Source organism: Aptenodytes forsteri, unplaced genomic scaffold, assembly GCF_000699145.1.
Source record: "Aptenodytes forsteri isolate BGI_AS27 unplaced genomic scaffold, ASM69914v1 Scaffold183, whole genome shotgun sequence".
NCBI classification, from domain to species: Eukaryota; Metazoa; Chordata; class Aves; order Sphenisciformes; family Spheniscidae; genus Aptenodytes; species Aptenodytes forsteri.
This window is the reverse complement of record NW_008795918.1, coordinates 323843-341573: the sequence shown is the minus strand read 5'-3', so window position 1 is coordinate 341573 and position 17731 is coordinate 323843. Positions and strand designations below refer to the sequence as shown.

The window sequence follows — 17731 nt, the reverse complement described above, 5'->3', positions numbered from 1 at the left end:
AGATGAGGCGCTTAGGGACATGGTTTTTGGTTCGTGGGGGTGTTTGGTGTTGGGTTGGGGTCGGGGATCTTAGAGGTCTTTTCCAACCTTAATGATTCTATGATTCTATGACAACTTAGATAAGGAAGTACCAAATGGCCACTTTTCTACATCCCTCTTCTTACTATGTTGCCTGGTTGGGGCGGGGTGGAATCTATTTTAGAGTGCCCATCCGTTCAACAAACAGCAGTTTGTTCGTTCAATATGGGAAATCAATATTGGTTTTATTTATTATAAATATGGAAGAACTCAATCAAAATTTAAACAGAAGAGAGTAATACACAAAACCAGTAGGTTCAGTTAATCGAAAAGTTACTAAAATTATGTTAAATAACACATGGGTCCTGATAAAAACACTTTTTGGATCTGACCCAATTTTATAAAGTATCAGTGACTAAAGAAGTGATGTTCATTTTTAACACAAAAAAAACCCTGAAAATCAAATGCCTCTGAGAATTAGGCTATCTGCTAGAGAGAGCCTAAGAGCAGAGTAAATGATAGATGGCTGTGGATAAAGGCATGTCCATTCCTCTGGAATAATTTTAAAACTGTTTCACAGCGTGCTGGAAGTGGCAGTTCCTATGAATGCAGAGAAAGAGCTATTTTTCCTAGTAAAGAAACTGTAAAGGCTACATTCAAGGTAAAATTTCACTGATAATCAACAAGACTATAATCTCATTTCTGACTTCAATATAAAAACAAAGCTGGTGGAATACTTATGATCACTAAACAGCAACCACTTGTTTACCAGAATGGAGTCCTCCAATTAATGAATTCCAGTTTCGAAATACAGAGATTTAAGAGGATTATTGGTAAGCCATTTTAAGACCGTAACAGACTGTGTACATAAAACTACTTACAATGGGACTACTTTTACATGTTATGCCTTACCTTAAAGATGTATGCCTTATGTTTTATTAAGCATTATCAAGGAAATGGTATTATTAATGAATCAGAATTTTGCTACCAGTATGAAGCCCACTTTGCATCAGCTCATTTGAGTTAGTGACATTTATGAAGAAAAGTATAAATCAGTATGTTTCAGCTAAATACGCTTCTCTAGTCACTGGACTCAGACGTTTGACATAAATACATGCAAACCGAAAGTAAGAGGAAGGTTTTAACAACCACCATACTGTGGGGTCATTTTCCATCCAGACTACCACAAGATGCAACACTTCTGGTATACTTGTTCTTTCCGCCATAGTACTGCTATAACCTGCAGACACAGATTTATCAGGAGGAAGCTCCTGCAACTAACTGCACCGTAACTGCCTGGCACACCACCCCTTCCTGCAAGGCGCTGTCTGCTTTGGCATGGCTATCCTATCATCTCTAGACATCTTTTAGGACCCTGATACAAATTCTACTGAAGGTGTTAAAAGAGAACACACCTTTAATTTCAGTGGACTTCAGACTATTCCTTAAATATTCATCATCATCATCAGATAGATTCTACTAGAATTAATATACATTGCTTTGAAACTCCGCTAGTTGTAGAAGAGGCAAGTTTACTGCAGATTGTCCTGCAGGTAACAACACACTGTGGTGGTTTCATGTTTTCTTTTCTTGGCTGTCACTTTGCCAGCCAAATCCTCTGGTTTAAGTTATCAAAGCTAAGTATCCGTTTTAGGATGAAATCTGGAAAAAAATGACTCTGCCATTTTGTCCCCCATGATTACTAAAATAAATTCATAAAGCATTAAGAAACTAAAGTTATTTCAGCACTTTGAGGAAAAGTTCACAATTTGCAAGTGAAGTGGTGGGGAAGGAGGAAGAAGGGCAGGACCTGGCATCAGGTTGTGACGAACACAACCTCCCCTGCCGCCATTGACGGTAACAGCCACCAGGGCCTGAAGGGCATTAGATTCAGAGAGGGTATTTGTGTTCTCCATGCACTTTCTTTAAACCAAGCAACAAAAAGCAGCAGCGGCTTGCTTGAATGTACATTTGTATCTGAAGGAACCAGAGGACAGAGAAAAGACTGATGGGATCCAGGAAAGAAGCATGGATAGAAACAAAAAGAACGAGTCAGGTAGTGAGTGATAAGAGGAGAGGAAAGATGGAGAAAAGCTGGAATTAGAGCAGAAGGATACAGGAGCAAGAACAAATGGTCAGGGACGTTGGTCAGAGCTGAGTGGATTGAGACAGCAGGTAAGGGAAGATAAAACAGAAGGGTATAAGGCAGAATGTAAGCAAAAGGCGAATGGTCCTCAACCTGTAGGTAAATCCTCTGCTCCAGAATCTGGGTCCCAAGCCTCTACAATCTTCACAGTCTGCAGTTTTCAGCAAACAGCTGTAAAAGCCACCAGTAAAACACCAATCTGATCTTTCTCAAGCAGATGATCTATTACCTTCTTCCTTCTATTTGTGTTTCATTAGTTGTCCTCTGTGAGTGCAAAGGTCTCTATTCTTCTGAGAATCTAAGATGAGTTTCATGTAACAGTCCAGTTCAGCAAAAGCTAAAAAGGTTGTATCTAGGGCTGCAAACTCAGACACACAAAATGCTGCCTACCAGAAGACTGCCTATGCAGCCTTAATTAGAACTGTATTTGAATGCTTTTTCACGCAGACTGATTAGAAATCAAACTGTCTTGTTATGATTCCCCCTTCACAGAGATGGCACTGTCACACGACAGAGGTGATATACAGTATTAGAAACACAGTGAAGTTGGAAATCTCAGAAGAGCAGAATAACAGCAATTTATTCTGCATAGTGAATGCAGAATGAAGAGAGTTCTTATATGAGCATTTTAATATGTGTATATATACATACACACACACATGCATATATTAATTATGATTCCCCCTTCACAGAGATGGCACTGTCACACGACAGAGGTGATATACAGTATTAGAAACACAGTGAAGTTGGAAATCTCAGAAGAGCAGAATAACAGCAATTTATTCTGCATAGTGAATGCAGAATGAAGAGAGTTCTTATATGAGCATTTTAATATGTGTATATATACATACACACACACATGCATATTTTAATCAAATAGCCACTGTTAAAACTGAGGTAGTGGGCTAACACTTAAGAGTACAGTTTCCTAAAATTATGAAAAGACAATAAAAATTGCTCATACATATTCTTATATATGAATTCTATACTTCAGCATTCTACTGCCTTGAGGTGACAGAATCCTAGCAACGGAACATTTAGAAACTTTACTGTAAAACTAGCTGTCTATACTATTATCATCAGCTTTCATCTTCCTAGCTACATTGTGTGACCCATTATTAGACTGAAAGCCCCATAGATTGTAATAAACAATTTCTGCGTTTTATGAAATACTCAGTCTATTTTGCAAAATAGTCACCAACTTTCATTTTTCCCCATTATTTTTATAATTTGGTGTAACGGAAACATTTAGACATTTAATTTTACTATGACAATGTAAAAATTCACAAACTTATTGTTTTATGCCCCACATTATCCCAGACAGGAGAAGGTTCAACACTGCATGAGCAAACCACATGACACAGACACAAGTCAAATCACACGACAAATACGGTCACCACATAACAAAGCTAATGGGGTAACACACAGAGGGCTTGGGTGCATACGGTTACCTCACACACTAGGCACCAAACATAAAACTCAAACTAAGAAAAATGCTTACTCTATTCCCCACCCTGTGCCTCCAAAAATCACCCCCAAGGCCAGAATGGTCCCTGCCACTGCACCTATTAGCCTGTTAGTGGCCATGCTCACTGTGTGGAGGGAAAAGGGAAGATTTTTTAAGGAAATGATCACATATATGTCTGAAATGAAAACATGAAATAATTCCTCAAAGGAATATTTTACTCTATAATCCATCGTCGGATAAACAACCTCCTAACAAACCTTTATTTACCAAATACTGTAGCTTTAAAAATTCTGAAATGAGCTATATTTGGTTTTCTTTGAATGCTTGCAAATATGTCAATGAAGTTTCCTGTAAATGTAAGACTATTCCTTTTAGCTTGTGATTCTATTATTTACTTAAAAAGGGAATATCAACCTACTGCTTATTTAAAACAGCCAAAATGTAAATAAATCACCACTAAGAAAACTTCCTCTTGATCACCAGAAACTTACTGTATCCATAATATAACTAAGCAAATGAAAACTGTTTGTTTGGAAACAGTTCCATCGCAGGACAACAAAAAAACCCCCAACTTTTTAATCCATTCCTTTACTAGTTAGTAATATTTTCCTTTGTTACTGCATTTATCAATAGGACTCTCTATTTATCTATATGACCTAAAGACAGATAACACCTTTTGAAAGGAAAAACCTACCCTAGAAATGTGCTTCAGGTAACACCCTGGAAATGTGAATATGTTCAAATAGTCCCTCTTAAGACATTGAGGCCTTATCTTTCATTTTTTAAGGGAACTCTTTTAAGAAAAACCATCTATACGTTTCCTATGTTAAAGATTAAAAGCTTGATAGATTCATTGAGTCGTAATAGACCACAAGCAAGCAGCTGAATTCCCTGTCTAATGGGAACTTTTCCAAGAGACAAAAACTTTAGTCTTCATGCTGAATAAAGTCTGTTTTGAAATGGTTTCATAATTTTTTCCTCTTTCATAAATATACACAAACACACACACACGCACTTGAGACATAAGTTTGATATTAAAAAAACAAACACACACTATTCCACTAGTCAAACAAAGGCCTAATTCTGCAAATGAAATTGCAAAGGAAGAATCTTGTGTGCGTATGGAGTCCTACTGATCTCAAAACTACTAGCCAACACTCTAAAGTAATTCAAAGTTTCTGCAGTAGCCAAAAACTAACAGCAAGAACTCTGTCTTCCCAAAACTGCTAGCATGCTGTGTAGGTCTGCTAGTACAGGATACAGCAGGTTGCTGAGTTTAGAGTAATTCAAGACTCATGGATTAATACCAACATAATTAAGGACCACTAATTTTTTAAATCCTGAAATACAGTATGGAGCCAGAAGCAATTGATAGATGATGGAAAGGTCTGAAAGTGCAGCAGGAGAAGCAGCCCGTTGTCAATTATCATAACAATATATACATAAATAGCAATACTTCCTAGCTACATATGTTCTAATTGTACTTAGAAAAATGCTTTGATTTAATGTGTGAAAAATCTTAAATCTATTAGGTGAATTTTCACATTGTGAGTGTTCTGTTTCTGAAATGTAACCAAACTCAAATTTAGGGCTAAGGAAAAACAAGCATTTTGGTTTCTGTCTCAGACTTGTAAACTGGCATATGACATAGGAAGTACTGGTAATAAGGGGAAAAAACTTAATGGAAACTACTTTAGTATGTTGGATGTTTACAATACAGAAGACTACTTCTGTATTCTTCTGACATCTTCTCACAAAGGAATTCCTCTATTAGCACACCAGAAGACACTAGAGTAGCTGTCAGTGTCCAGGCTCGTAAATTCCTTTCTAGGTCACTCAACATCAATAAATTACTATAACAACATAAGTAAAAATAATCCATCTTTTGAAATCACTGAGCCACCTTGTACAAAAACATACTCTGCCTTTTTGCAGAGGACTCCATTGAAAAATGCAGTCTGTACCAGCTGGCAGAAATCAATGCACATACTACTCATTTAAGATTTTTTCCCAGAATATTTCAGCATTGACGTTATCAATTTTCATAAAGGTATTTCCATTCTGAACTAGATGAGTTAATCTGAATTACAAAAATCTAACCAAGGTAAGCGTACCTTCTGTGTTGCCTTTCCTATAGACCTTTTTACAGAGGAGGAAACTATTTCCTACCTACAGAATTTGGAAATGAGCAATATAAAATTCATGTACTCTCAGTGTCACAACTGTAAATACTGCTCTCCTCATCCACACACAAAGAGAAGTAACCAGCTCTATAGTGCTGTTCTCCACTATTTTTTTAAGACTCTGCAAGCAGCGTTCCACAGTTAGGAAGGTTTTTATGAGAAATGGAATGACAAGTAGCTTTGTAAGACAGGGTACAAACCAGGCAGCTCTACACTGAACAGTGGTGGGGTTAGGAGTCCAGAAAGCACCTGCACAGGTTCCCTAATACACATCTAGGCTGTTCTAGAGAGCCTCCTTCACGGTGGTAACTTGTTCTAAGACGATTTCTTCAACAGTTCTTGGTAAAGGTCTACTGGAATCATTCTGCTAAGGGGCAAAAGAATAAGGTACACAAGACAGAAGTAGAGCCATTCTGGAGGGACACACCAAAATCCTGTCCTCCCTTGAAACCTTGGATATTTTAAAGAGTAAACAGAGTCTGAGCTCTAAGGACTACATTTTTAAACAACTCTTATCTTCTTTCCATCAGCCTTGTGTAAGGGACAGAACCACCTGGAACTGGAACATAGCAGAAAAATTTTGTTTGGGTTTCTCAGCTGTTTATTGGGAACTTTATCTGTAAATGCATAATACTGGATAAATATAGTCTGATGCTGGACAATGTCTTGATGACAGGAAAGACACAGGAATTGGACAGCACAATCCAAAAACATTCTTTGGCAGAGAAGTCGGAGAGAATCTTTGGAAGTGCTTTTCTTCCTCTTTGAAAAACTTTTTTGATTAATTATTTCCTCAATAGCTCCTCTTTGTATTTATACTTCATATGCCGTTGAAATACCTACTAAATACATAAGAGTAAGCAATAATGATCGTAAGAATAATTTAAGTCCTTAAAATCTTAATTTATTTCTTTTTCCTCCCATTGAAATCTGATTTCAAGGAACCAAAGCTTTTTTTCACCAGGGACATTCCACTTTTCCCTTTTTTATGCCACAGCTCTCTTGAATTAGCTGAGAACAACTAAGGGAACTGGAAATCTCTAGTAAAACATAAATACTCAATTATCATATAAATAATAAAAGCTACACTTAGTCAGATTCCAATCACAAAGAAAATTATCATAAAAATAGAGAATAAGGGAGAAAGGAAAAACCAGAAAGTACGTACCATTACGTATTGAAATCTTCCCCAAATTTACGTCAGAAAAATAAAAGTTTCATCAATTCTCAAAGCAGAAAGACCTACTTCATCTACACGACGCAGAATTTTACTGTCTGGGTCTAAACAGGACTGCACAATATTATTCTCTTTCTGAATGATAATTCTACTACCATGTATTCATGAAAAACGTCATAAATACTTGAAAGAACATCAAAACTGAAATCACACAAACCCTTGGGTCCTTCATCCTTCTTGCTACCAGTATCCCTGATAGGATCATCAATACTGCAGTCCGTCCCAGCCCAGGAGAAATTACAAATGCAAGTAGCTTCATTACTACAAACCTAGAAAAGAAAATAAATGACAGCAGTTGTTTTTTAACTACATTTATTAAGTTTATTTAACATGTAATTAGGTATTTAATTCACAGTATAAGACTTAGCCATTTATAAATTGTAACAGTAGCACTGAGTATTTAGAATGAGTACAATACATCAATAACCTGAAAGTTTGCTTTAACCCTCTAAATACGCTCAGATGCTAGGAAAAGCAAAAGTGTTCCCAGTGGTTCCATCATCACTTGCACTACACACCTGCATAGGATGTAAAAAACAACAGAAACACTCATCCAAAATAACCCCTATCTAGACTAGTTACATCTTCACTAAGCAACTATCTAGACTTTGAGCCTGGATGTCCAGAAGGAATACAAGCATTTGTGTTTAAACGGTTCAAGACATGGTCATACTTTACAACCTCTCATTTACAGCTTGCTCCCATGTAGAAAAAATAGCAAGATTTTCATTGGTTTGGTCATCATTTTTTTCTAAACAGCAATGAGGAGTGCTTGCGTATCTTCTAGAAAGAGAGGAAACAGCTCCTCCTAAATCTACATTTAGCTGAATGACCTCTAAAAAAGGACTTAGGATTCACTAAAATTGGCAGTATATTTATCAGATACAGGAAAACCTACCCAACTGACAAAACCTAAAATATCAAATCAATGGTGAAAGTTAATACCGATAAACTTTCCATATGAAAAAGAACATGGAATGTGTTGCTAGAAGAGGTTACTAAGGAAAAAGCATGACATGAGAGAGAGAGAGAGAAAACAAAGAATGAAGTTTTGATTATGGGACTAGAAGTTAAGTCAGTCATTAGGCATCAGCTAATAATGCCTTTTAGACACTGGAACATAGTGTCAAAAAACCCCAGAAAATAACCTACACACTAATGATTACAAGTAAGTAGTACATGTGATTTTTTTAATTTAACTTTTGTGTCACTCTGCTTCTTAAAGTATTCACTGAAGAATCTTATCTAGGAAGCTGAAGATAAATACATCTTATGGTAGGTTTGATCAACTTAAGTATTCTTTTAAAATTATGAATTGGAATAATCCAACGCAAAACAAAAAAGGTAACATAGTTCTCTCACTACTCATGCCACTCTCCAAAATTACCAAGATGATTTCTAGATCTCCTAGATCCTTTACTTCCCAATTTTAAAATTTTTCTTCTTGATTTTGAACCTAACCCTCTTTGAAGCACTCAAATTCATCTTCAATTACACATAACAAGAAGAAAAAAAAAAAACTTCTTGTATAAAGTCTAGCCCTTAGGCAAGTATCTGTCCACTGAATCCCACAACAGAAAGGCTTTATCAGTATTACAGTTAAGATATGGAACAGTTAATCTGTTCATCAAAACATATCTAATGTCTTAGACAAATGGACTTATGGGTAGAAAAACAGAATATAATGTGCCTGAATGTAAAATGATACACTTTGCATCTGTTCAAGAAGAATGTATCATCTCTGTTAAGGTCCAACAGTTTAGAATTTTAATTATTTAAGTCATGAGGTATGACTCCATGAACACAGGACCAACTTTATAAAGGTGTTAGTACACAGTAAAAAGTTTAACTGAAGATGGCAAGTAGCCTGAAATATGGGTAGTACATTACAGAAGTCTTTACAATAACTGATGTCAAAGCTCTTTCTTGCTTTTAATGAACACAACAGTTTGGATGCAATTGCAGAACTAATTTGACAACTTTGCTTTCTAAAATTTTATCTATGCTTCACAGAATGGCAGTCTTCCCCTGAATCTAACATTTGTGTTTTCACATCAACAGGTCTTAGGAACACTCGCAGGTAGAGAACTCCACAGGGTACATTAAGATCAGATACAGCAGAGAGAGCTGGACAAGCTTAGCTGCTAACTCCCAGTACAGACTCACCCCATGTCCGGAACAGACTTTTCCATTAGAACCAATGGGACAGCTGCTTATGTTCAAGGACTGAATTGGCAGGCACTTTTTGTCCAGACACATCATGTGCGGTCCACATGGAGCTCCATCCTCCACATAACCTAAATCTGTGTCATCATCTAAAAGAACATGAGCACCACTAGGAGAAATAAATTTTAAGATACTATTATTATTATGACTGGAGTCTTTTTGAAAATATTAATCTTGTTAGTGTAGATACTAAAAGCCTCATACCTTTCTCTCATTCAAGCATACAGACAGATTTAACAAAATTATGAAGTTTTTCTGTCTGCCCACAGCATTGACAAGGTGTTCCAGTTGTCAGACTAAAAAGAAGACTAGATAATGACTTAAATACTCAAAAAGGGCACCTTAGGCTTTGGGGTTGTTTTTCTTTTTTAGCAGTCTTTGATAGGCCGTGCTTTTTTCTTTTTTTTTTTCTCTTCTCCCCCCCCTCCCCAATGCTGTGAAATACTATTGCTAGAAAAATGTTAAAAAACTAACTTCCCATGTGATGACATTTAAATAAAAATACTAGTGGAATAGAAGAAGAGTTAAGAATCATTGTTCACTCAAGGACCTAACTATGTAAAAGAGTATTCTTAGCATGACAGCAATGTTGCCAATGTCTTTAAAATACAAATCCAGTATTATGCACAGTAGACTAAAACTGCCTGCCCTTTAATTGAACTGTAGCTTAACTTCTTATCCTGCCACAACTCTTCAGTTTCCTCCCTCTCAGCCTTCACTCCCCTACAACTATTTCTCTGAGGATATAATACTCAAAAACATTATGTTTAATAGATGGGTCTTTGGCAATTAGACACCCCCCCTCCCCCCCAAAAAAAAAAATATAATGCTGAGCATTAAACTCAGTGAAGTTCTGCTACTGGAGAGATCAGATAGAGTAATCAGGAGGATAACCCACATTTCGCCCTCTTTACATGTGGAATATCAGCCTTTTTATTTTTTTTTAATCAAAAGAAATACCACTCAGAATAATGATTTTGCTGTAAGATATTAATTACCTAAAATTCATACAGTTTTACATTTGTGTTTATCTTAATTCAATTAGGTTTGACAAAGCAAAATCACGTTGGAACACTGCATTATCTTTTACCTGCAGTCCACTATTCGTCCTTGATGATAAAAAGAGTTTGGGATAATTTCTCCTTGAACTTGACCAACTCGTGGAACTCTAGTAAGATTAGTACAGAGCAAAAAGCCACAGAAAACATCACTGTAAAATGAAAACATAAATCAAAAAGTTACTAGAATAATATGAAGTAAACTTACAAAAAAGAAAGACTGGCAATGCGGCTGCTGATCACATTAAGTAATATATTACCATAAGCCGCGTGACAGACTTTCAGAGTACAAATCTGGAAATAAAATATTATTTGATATAAATGACAAGAGGCAGAAACAAGTAATCATTCATTCTAATGCACCAGCAAATATTGACATCAACAAAAAATTTATCTGTGCTCTAAATACAATACAGTACAATTAAGAGGATCCAAATTATACAAAGCTTCATCATATCAGGCTAAATTGCATTTTCCTCTCTCTAGCAGCTTGGACGCTGTACGTTAATGTGAAGTTTGAATTTCTAATTGTATTTTATTTCCCTTGCAGGACAACAGAACCATAATAACAATCGTTAGCATGCAGTGTATGTGCCTGAATTTTGGTAAATAATCTGCTTTATTTGATGTTATTTTATATGTGCAATCTTCAATAGAAGGATATCAGCTTAAAACTTCCATCTCTGACTCTAATTGTCCTAAGTCATAGAAGTAACTGGATGAATGCTGGAAATTGTATTTGTTAAAATTGCAAAAAATTTAAATGGCCCTTCAGCTAGACCATTTTTCTGCATCTCTCTACTGACTAAGAAAAGCTTTTGTACAAATAAGGTTTTTAATATACATATTAGAACAACACTATTCTCATCTAAATATAAAAAAAATCCATTGAACAACTTCTTTGCTTATGATCCTATCTGAAGAGTGAATGATGTAATGCTACCCCCCCCAAATGCCACTTGACAAACATCAGATAGTCAAAGACTTAAAACACCATTCCAAGACTGAAATTTTACATGCATACTTAAAAATTACAAAACAATAAGTAAATTAGGAGAAATTTAAGTCTATCCACTAATGACCATTAACTTGAAAAGTAAATTTAGTAAGATATTCATCTAGTAATGATCACATGCAAATGAATCAGCCATTTTCTCTATAGCATCCAAATGTCTAATGGTCCTCTCTGGTCAAAATAAAGGTTGGAACAAACTTGAAATAGCAGAATCTGGTATCAATCCCAGAGCAAGCGAAAACAATGTGTGTATTTGCAGTCTAATTTATCCCTACCAAGTCTGAGGTGTTTATATATTATGAACTTGTGACTTTTTGCTGCCTTGTCCCCCAGCTCCCCTAAAGAATTAAAGTCACAGTACATTCTTCTGAAAATCGGGAATTCTTTACAAGTGTATTGCTGAGTCACCCATATTCTGACCCACAGAGTCAGAATGAGCTATGGAACTTTTTCAAGATGCAAACCTTCTGAAGGAAAGAAGATTCAAAATAAAGCAAAACAAACTGCTGAAACATTCATGAAAAAGTAGACAATATTAAACCAGTATTAATCTATTTAAAATACAAATAATCTCTACCAAGCTGAACTTACTGTTTGCTACACTGAACCCATCGGTCTCCATCCTTGCCACAGTTTCCTTTTTTTGTGCCTTCTGTATTAAGCTTTTCATAACAAAATTTGTCAGATCCTGAAGACTCTGTTGAAGAAAGAAAAAAGGAATGTACTTTCCACCAGCAACATGAAAGCTTTGAAAACCTGCATAATTTATTGCAGCAGTTATCTGTATTTTTTTAATACAAACCGTAAGTCTAACCACAGGCATGTGTACACAGATGGTATTTTCCGGTGACTACAGTGGGAACCTAGCAGACTGAACTGCAATACCTAGATGGCTTTTCTAAAATAACGCTCAATGTTCAAAATTTGCTCTGAACTTTTAAAAAAAGCAATCTCCACAGTGTCTGTGTTGTCTTCTGCATTTGAGTTTTACGAAGTGAACAAAATTAGACCACCGATACAGTTGCACATAGATTTAGTCTGGTTGTTTGCACTGCAGTTATTCCTGATCTGTATTTCAGGAGATCAAAGATTTTATACATGGCATATACCATGAGCATATGTTCTGACATCAACTCAATGTTTATTTTATTTTATTTTTTAGGAGTTCACAGAGAAAAGAAGGTTTAAAAGTCAAAGTGTTATTTCTACTGCTTTTTAGTAGAAATCTGAACTAATAGGTTTAAAATCACAATTATTTACTAACAAGCCCATTTGTTTTTTCTAAAAAAGTCAATTAAAAAAGAAAAAGAGAACAACAATTATACAGAGGAAAATAAAATATTAAAGGTAAATAAGACAGTAGTTTCAATAAAATCACTTGTACAGAAGACAAACCAAATATTTTAACATAGAAGTGCATAAAATACAAAGAAATTAGTCAACAAAAACATCTATTGCCTTTAATATTATCAATAAATGTGAGGTGGCAACATAAAGCTCAAAAAGGCATCAGAAGACAAAGAAAATGTTGTCTCCATCCAATTTTACACTTATATAGCATCTTTTGTATTGTACAAGACAAACAATAAATGGTAAAACTATATCCCTCCCCTCCCATCTTCCCTAGTATGGAATAATTCTTCTGCCTCAAATAGGCAGTGTCAGCAGTGGCAGTTATGATTAGACAAAACGCACAAGAAAACATTAACTGCTAGAGTACATGACATCCTGATAGTTCTGCCTTGCTGAACTGTCTCAAAGTCATTACACAGAGCATTTATCCCCCCTCGCTGCAAGCAAAATCCATTGCAACTGCAATTCTATTTTACTCAACACCTCTGGGCTTCAATTCATACTATGTATATTTAAATTCACACCAATGTACTAATTTTCCTGACTTGTGGGATGGTATGGCAAAGAGAGCCAAGGTCGAGCAGCTTTAGCATGAACCACTGCTGCGATAATGGAATTGACAACTATCATTAAAATCCCAAAAACATCTGTTTTGAACTACACCAAAAAAATTCTCAAACCCGTTTCCTCCCCCCCCGGTAACAGTAACTCAAAGTTGCCAGTATTTTGTATGTTTTCTCACCTAATTCCACCAAAGTCCAGCATTTGCTGCCCTACCTATGCCTGCAACCACATCACATCAGAACAATCTCACTATCATCACTCCCAAACTCGAAATTTCACTTGGCAATCAAGCTCCAGTTTCTCACTGCAGTCTACTGTACTGAGCAGAAAACTAACTTACAGTGGCAAGAACAAAAAATAAAAATACTAGAAATACAAAAAAAAGGCAGGAATGAACCAGAAATAAAATATAATTAAGGTAAAGTCAACCTACTAGATCCCCAGATATATCTGCACTGATTATCTCTTGTCTTGCATTCACCATTATAACAACGACCCTAAACAAAACACAACATGTTAGCAATGAGAACTGAACACTATTTCATTTCCTTCCCCTCCCCCAACAAATGTCTTATTTTGATTCTTCACACACATATTGGGATGTATAAGTTTTCATGAATTTGGGTAGATGGAGTACACATTTTGGCCCAGATTCTCAAAGTCAGTTGGTGTCTAATACATACTGACATTTCAGCAGCTGCTTTATACTTCTCATTTACATAGTTGTAAAGAACTTATTAACATGGACTGTAATAAAATATCTACATGTGATATAAAGATATATACTTCTCATTTACATAGTTGTAAAGAACTTATTAACATGGACTGTAATAAAATATCTACATGTGAAATATAAAGATACCAAGCAGATTTTACTCAAAGTAGAAATTTTTACTGTTCATAGAGTGCATAAAGCACAAGCAACATTGATGTCCCAAAGACAAAATTTATGAAGAAATATGAAAGACCAAAAAAAAAAAACCAAACCAAACCCCAAAACTTGTATTTGGTTGATTTCTATTAGCTGATGTGCAGGGATTTTAAAATATTGCATACCTGATTAGAATCACAGGCATACCCATCTTGTTTATGAAGATTTGGTGGACACTGAAAAAAATTAAGAATTTTTTTTTATCATGTGTACTGTAATAATACATCAAAGGATCACATACGGAATTTTCACGGTTTTAAAAGACAATTGCACAACATATAAAGGGGGTAGATAACGTAATTAGTGCAGGAATCTTTATAGCTACAAATACAAATGAAAAAATGAACATCTTAAGCCATGAAATACAAGGTTTGATTCTAACTTTCTGCATATTCCAAATAGAAATTAAGGAGGTGAGGCAAAATGGAAAGCAAAACAAATCTGTTCAGTAACAGGAGATTTGGTAGCTAATACTGGGGCCATGTTTGCAACACTGCCACTGCATTCATTTCAGTTCCACTAAGAAAGCAAGCAAGCACCTAATTGTAGCCTACCAGTCTATGCTTACAGAGCTGTGGGGTTTTTACGATGTTAATTGTCATGTTGTCTTGGCATTGGAAACTTTTTTGGTATGAACAAGTCATTAGGTCCAGAAGCCTCAGATTACTAAAGCTAGGAGCAAGACCATTCTCAAAGCTTTTCCTCATCAAAAAGGGACCTGTGAAGATTTGGAAAGGGTATGCTGCTGCAGTGTACCATATTAGCCAATACTTTGAGGGCAGCCTTTCTAGCTTAAGAAAGCCCTTCTCCCTCCCATTAAGAATGCTCCATCTACAGAATAAAAGATTTACAATAAAATCTCAGCAATAGCTACTTGTCTGTAAGTGTGGATGTCTCAGATGATAATATAAGAAGAGGTTACTGTTAATTTATTGGCATCTATAATTACCACCAATGCCCAGAGACATGTGATCTATCCTGAATCTTATTTCTTCAAAGCTAAGCACTTGATCCAGTAGATGACTGCAGCAGAGTTATGAAATTCTTATATAACCTTGAAGCTAAATACTCAGTATCGAAAAGGAGCATATATCACCTAAAGCATCAAAGTTGCTGTGAAAATGGCAGATGTACAGAATGTTGACTATTTAAAAGAACTCGAGTTAAAACCACCTTTTGGTTGCTATTTATTCCTATACTTTTGAGTATTAGCCAAATGTTTTCAAGAGAAATGCGTAAGATCCACAACTTAAAAATTATTGTATATGTGCACACTCTTAAAAAACATAGCACTTTATACAAGCCTTATGAGGAGTGGCTGAGGGAACTGGGGTTGTTTAGCCTGGAGAAAAGAAGGCTGAGGGGAGACCTCATCGCTCTCTACAACTACCTGAAAGGAGGTTGTAGCGAGGTGGGTGTCGGTCTCTTCTCCCAAGTAACAAGCGATAGGACGAGAGGAAATGGCCTCAAGTTGCGCCAGGGGAGGTTTAGATTGGACGTGAGGAAAAATGTCTTTACTGAAAGAGTGGTTAAACATTGGAACAGGCTGCCCAGGGAAGTGGTTGAGTCACCATCCCTGGAGGTATTTACAAGGCCTGTAGATATGGTGCTTAGGGACCTCTACAACTCCCTGAAAGGAGGTTGTAGCGAGGTGGGTGTCGGTCTCTTCTCCCAAGTAACAAGCGATAGGACGAGAGGAAATGGCCTCAAGTTGCGCCAGGGGAGGTTTAGATTGGACGTGAGGAAAAATGTCTTTACTGAAAGAGTGGTTAAACATTGGAACAGGCTGCCCAGGGAAGTGGTTGAGTCACCATCCCTGGAGGTATTTACAAGGCCTGTAGATATGGTGCTTAGGGACATGGTTTAGTGGTGGACTTGGTAGTGTTACATTAATGGTTGGACTCTATGATCTTAAGGGTCTTTTCCAACCTAAATGATTCTATGATTCTATACTCAATTAGTTGTAGTTTTCTACACTTATATTTTAAACTATTTTATTTCATAAAATCTTACTGTTATTACCTTTGAATCCATGCACATTTGCAGTATATTCTTAGTACTTATGCTATTGACTAGGCAAAGAGTAAAGGATGACGACTGACAAATACTATACAGATACACAAAACCCCACTAATTTTAAAAAACAAATAAACCTACAGAAGTCATATTTTGAGTCCACTTAGATTAATTTTTTTTTGAGCTTATGATAGTTTATTCTTATGTTTAAAAAATTTTGTTAGGATTAAAAAAATAACCCCCCCCAGTTACTGTGGGTATGTGAGTGTGCAGTTTCTTAATCTGGATTTTCCTCTTAAATGAGTGCAAACAAACATCAATAGTGTAAGCAGAGAAAGCTTCTGCGTACATACCTGGCCAGAATCTCCAGTGCAGAACTCTGCAATATCACATTCATTCACTGCATATCGACAGTCATAGCCTCGTGGGAAAAACTAGAAAATGAAGAATATAGTTCAGGACTAAGATTATGTCTACATAAGCTGTTCCTTTTCATTCGACATAAAACACACTTTGAACTATAACAGGCTGCACATGACTTCCATGGACAACTGAAAAGAACGATAGATACACTGCAGCAACACTCACAAGACACGATGTATTACAGCAGGGTCCATCACTACAATGAGCTCCATTAGAAAGAGAACACTTCTTACAACAGTCTGCATAGCATTCCTGAAGAAAATATTAAGCGAAAATTTTAGTTTTCCATTTTAAATAAGTTTTTTCTACACAATCTTTCCAACAAACTATTATGTACCAGCAGACAAAAAGATTCAGTTCAACACTGATGACTTGAAATTATCAGCTGGAAGAATCCTTTGCAAAGTTCAAATACTAAAGTAAAGGGAAAACAGTGAGGTATATGCTATAGCAACAAGGGGATTCACACCTTCCGAAGCCTCTTCACAGGTGTGGAATAGCCTGTGCCAAATGCATGCTGCTTAAGTCAAATTGCATTCAATGCAGGAAAAAGATTAAGAAAAGTAAGTATGGGTGCAATTATATTTAAATACTAGAACTAGGACTCAAATCTACAGGGCAGATTTTTGCAAAAACATTATTGGAATATTTCTACAATAGAGAAGAAAACAACAGTTTACTTATTCTGTCCGAACATGGCACCTGTCTCCAAAGCATAGATAAGGAGTCTACCACTCCAGGCACACTATCCAGGAAAAGCAAAGGGGTAAGCACTTCTACAGTGCAATTCAAAAATTGCTGGGAAATAGGAACTGTTCTGAGGACACCCTCTGTCTTTGCACTCATTCTCACTTGAAAAAATGTTTTAACACAGTCCTTTAATGAAGTTGTTCCCTAACAATAGACAAAACAAATTCATTTCCATAACCTCTCCCCCTCCCTTATCAATCCCATAATGTATCTTAATATATTTTGTAAGAAAGACTTGTGGAGTAATATATAACTCTACTTGCCATTCGGAAACCGCAATCACATTCTTCTCCTGCTTCTACATATCCATTTCCACACTCAGTGGTTTCAAAAAGCTGAAAGC

General features: G+C 36.1%; 1 protein-coding gene across 1 annotated transcript in view; it reads right to left on the bottom strand.

Annotated features, from left to right (window-relative positions):
- The window catches only part of ADAM23 (ADAM metallopeptidase domain 23), a 77651-nt gene that overhangs the window by 3727 nt on the left and 56193 nt on the right, over positions 1-17731 (bottom strand). The window contains exons 16-24 of the mRNA XM_019473488.1: positions 17652-17723; positions 16804-16890; positions 16569-16649; positions 14325-14375; positions 13702-13765; positions 11943-12048; positions 10369-10488; positions 9219-9387; positions 7210-7321 (exon numbers count right to left, since the gene is read on the bottom strand). Coding sequence (XP_019329033.1) covers positions 7210-7321; positions 9219-9387; positions 10369-10488; positions 11943-12048; positions 13702-13765; positions 14325-14375; positions 16569-16649; positions 16804-16890; positions 17652-17723 — 862 coding nt within the window. The remainder of the gene's footprint in view (positions 1-7209; positions 7322-9218; positions 9388-10368; positions 10489-11942; positions 12049-13701; positions 13766-14324; positions 14376-16568; positions 16650-16803; positions 16891-17651; positions 17724-17731) is intronic.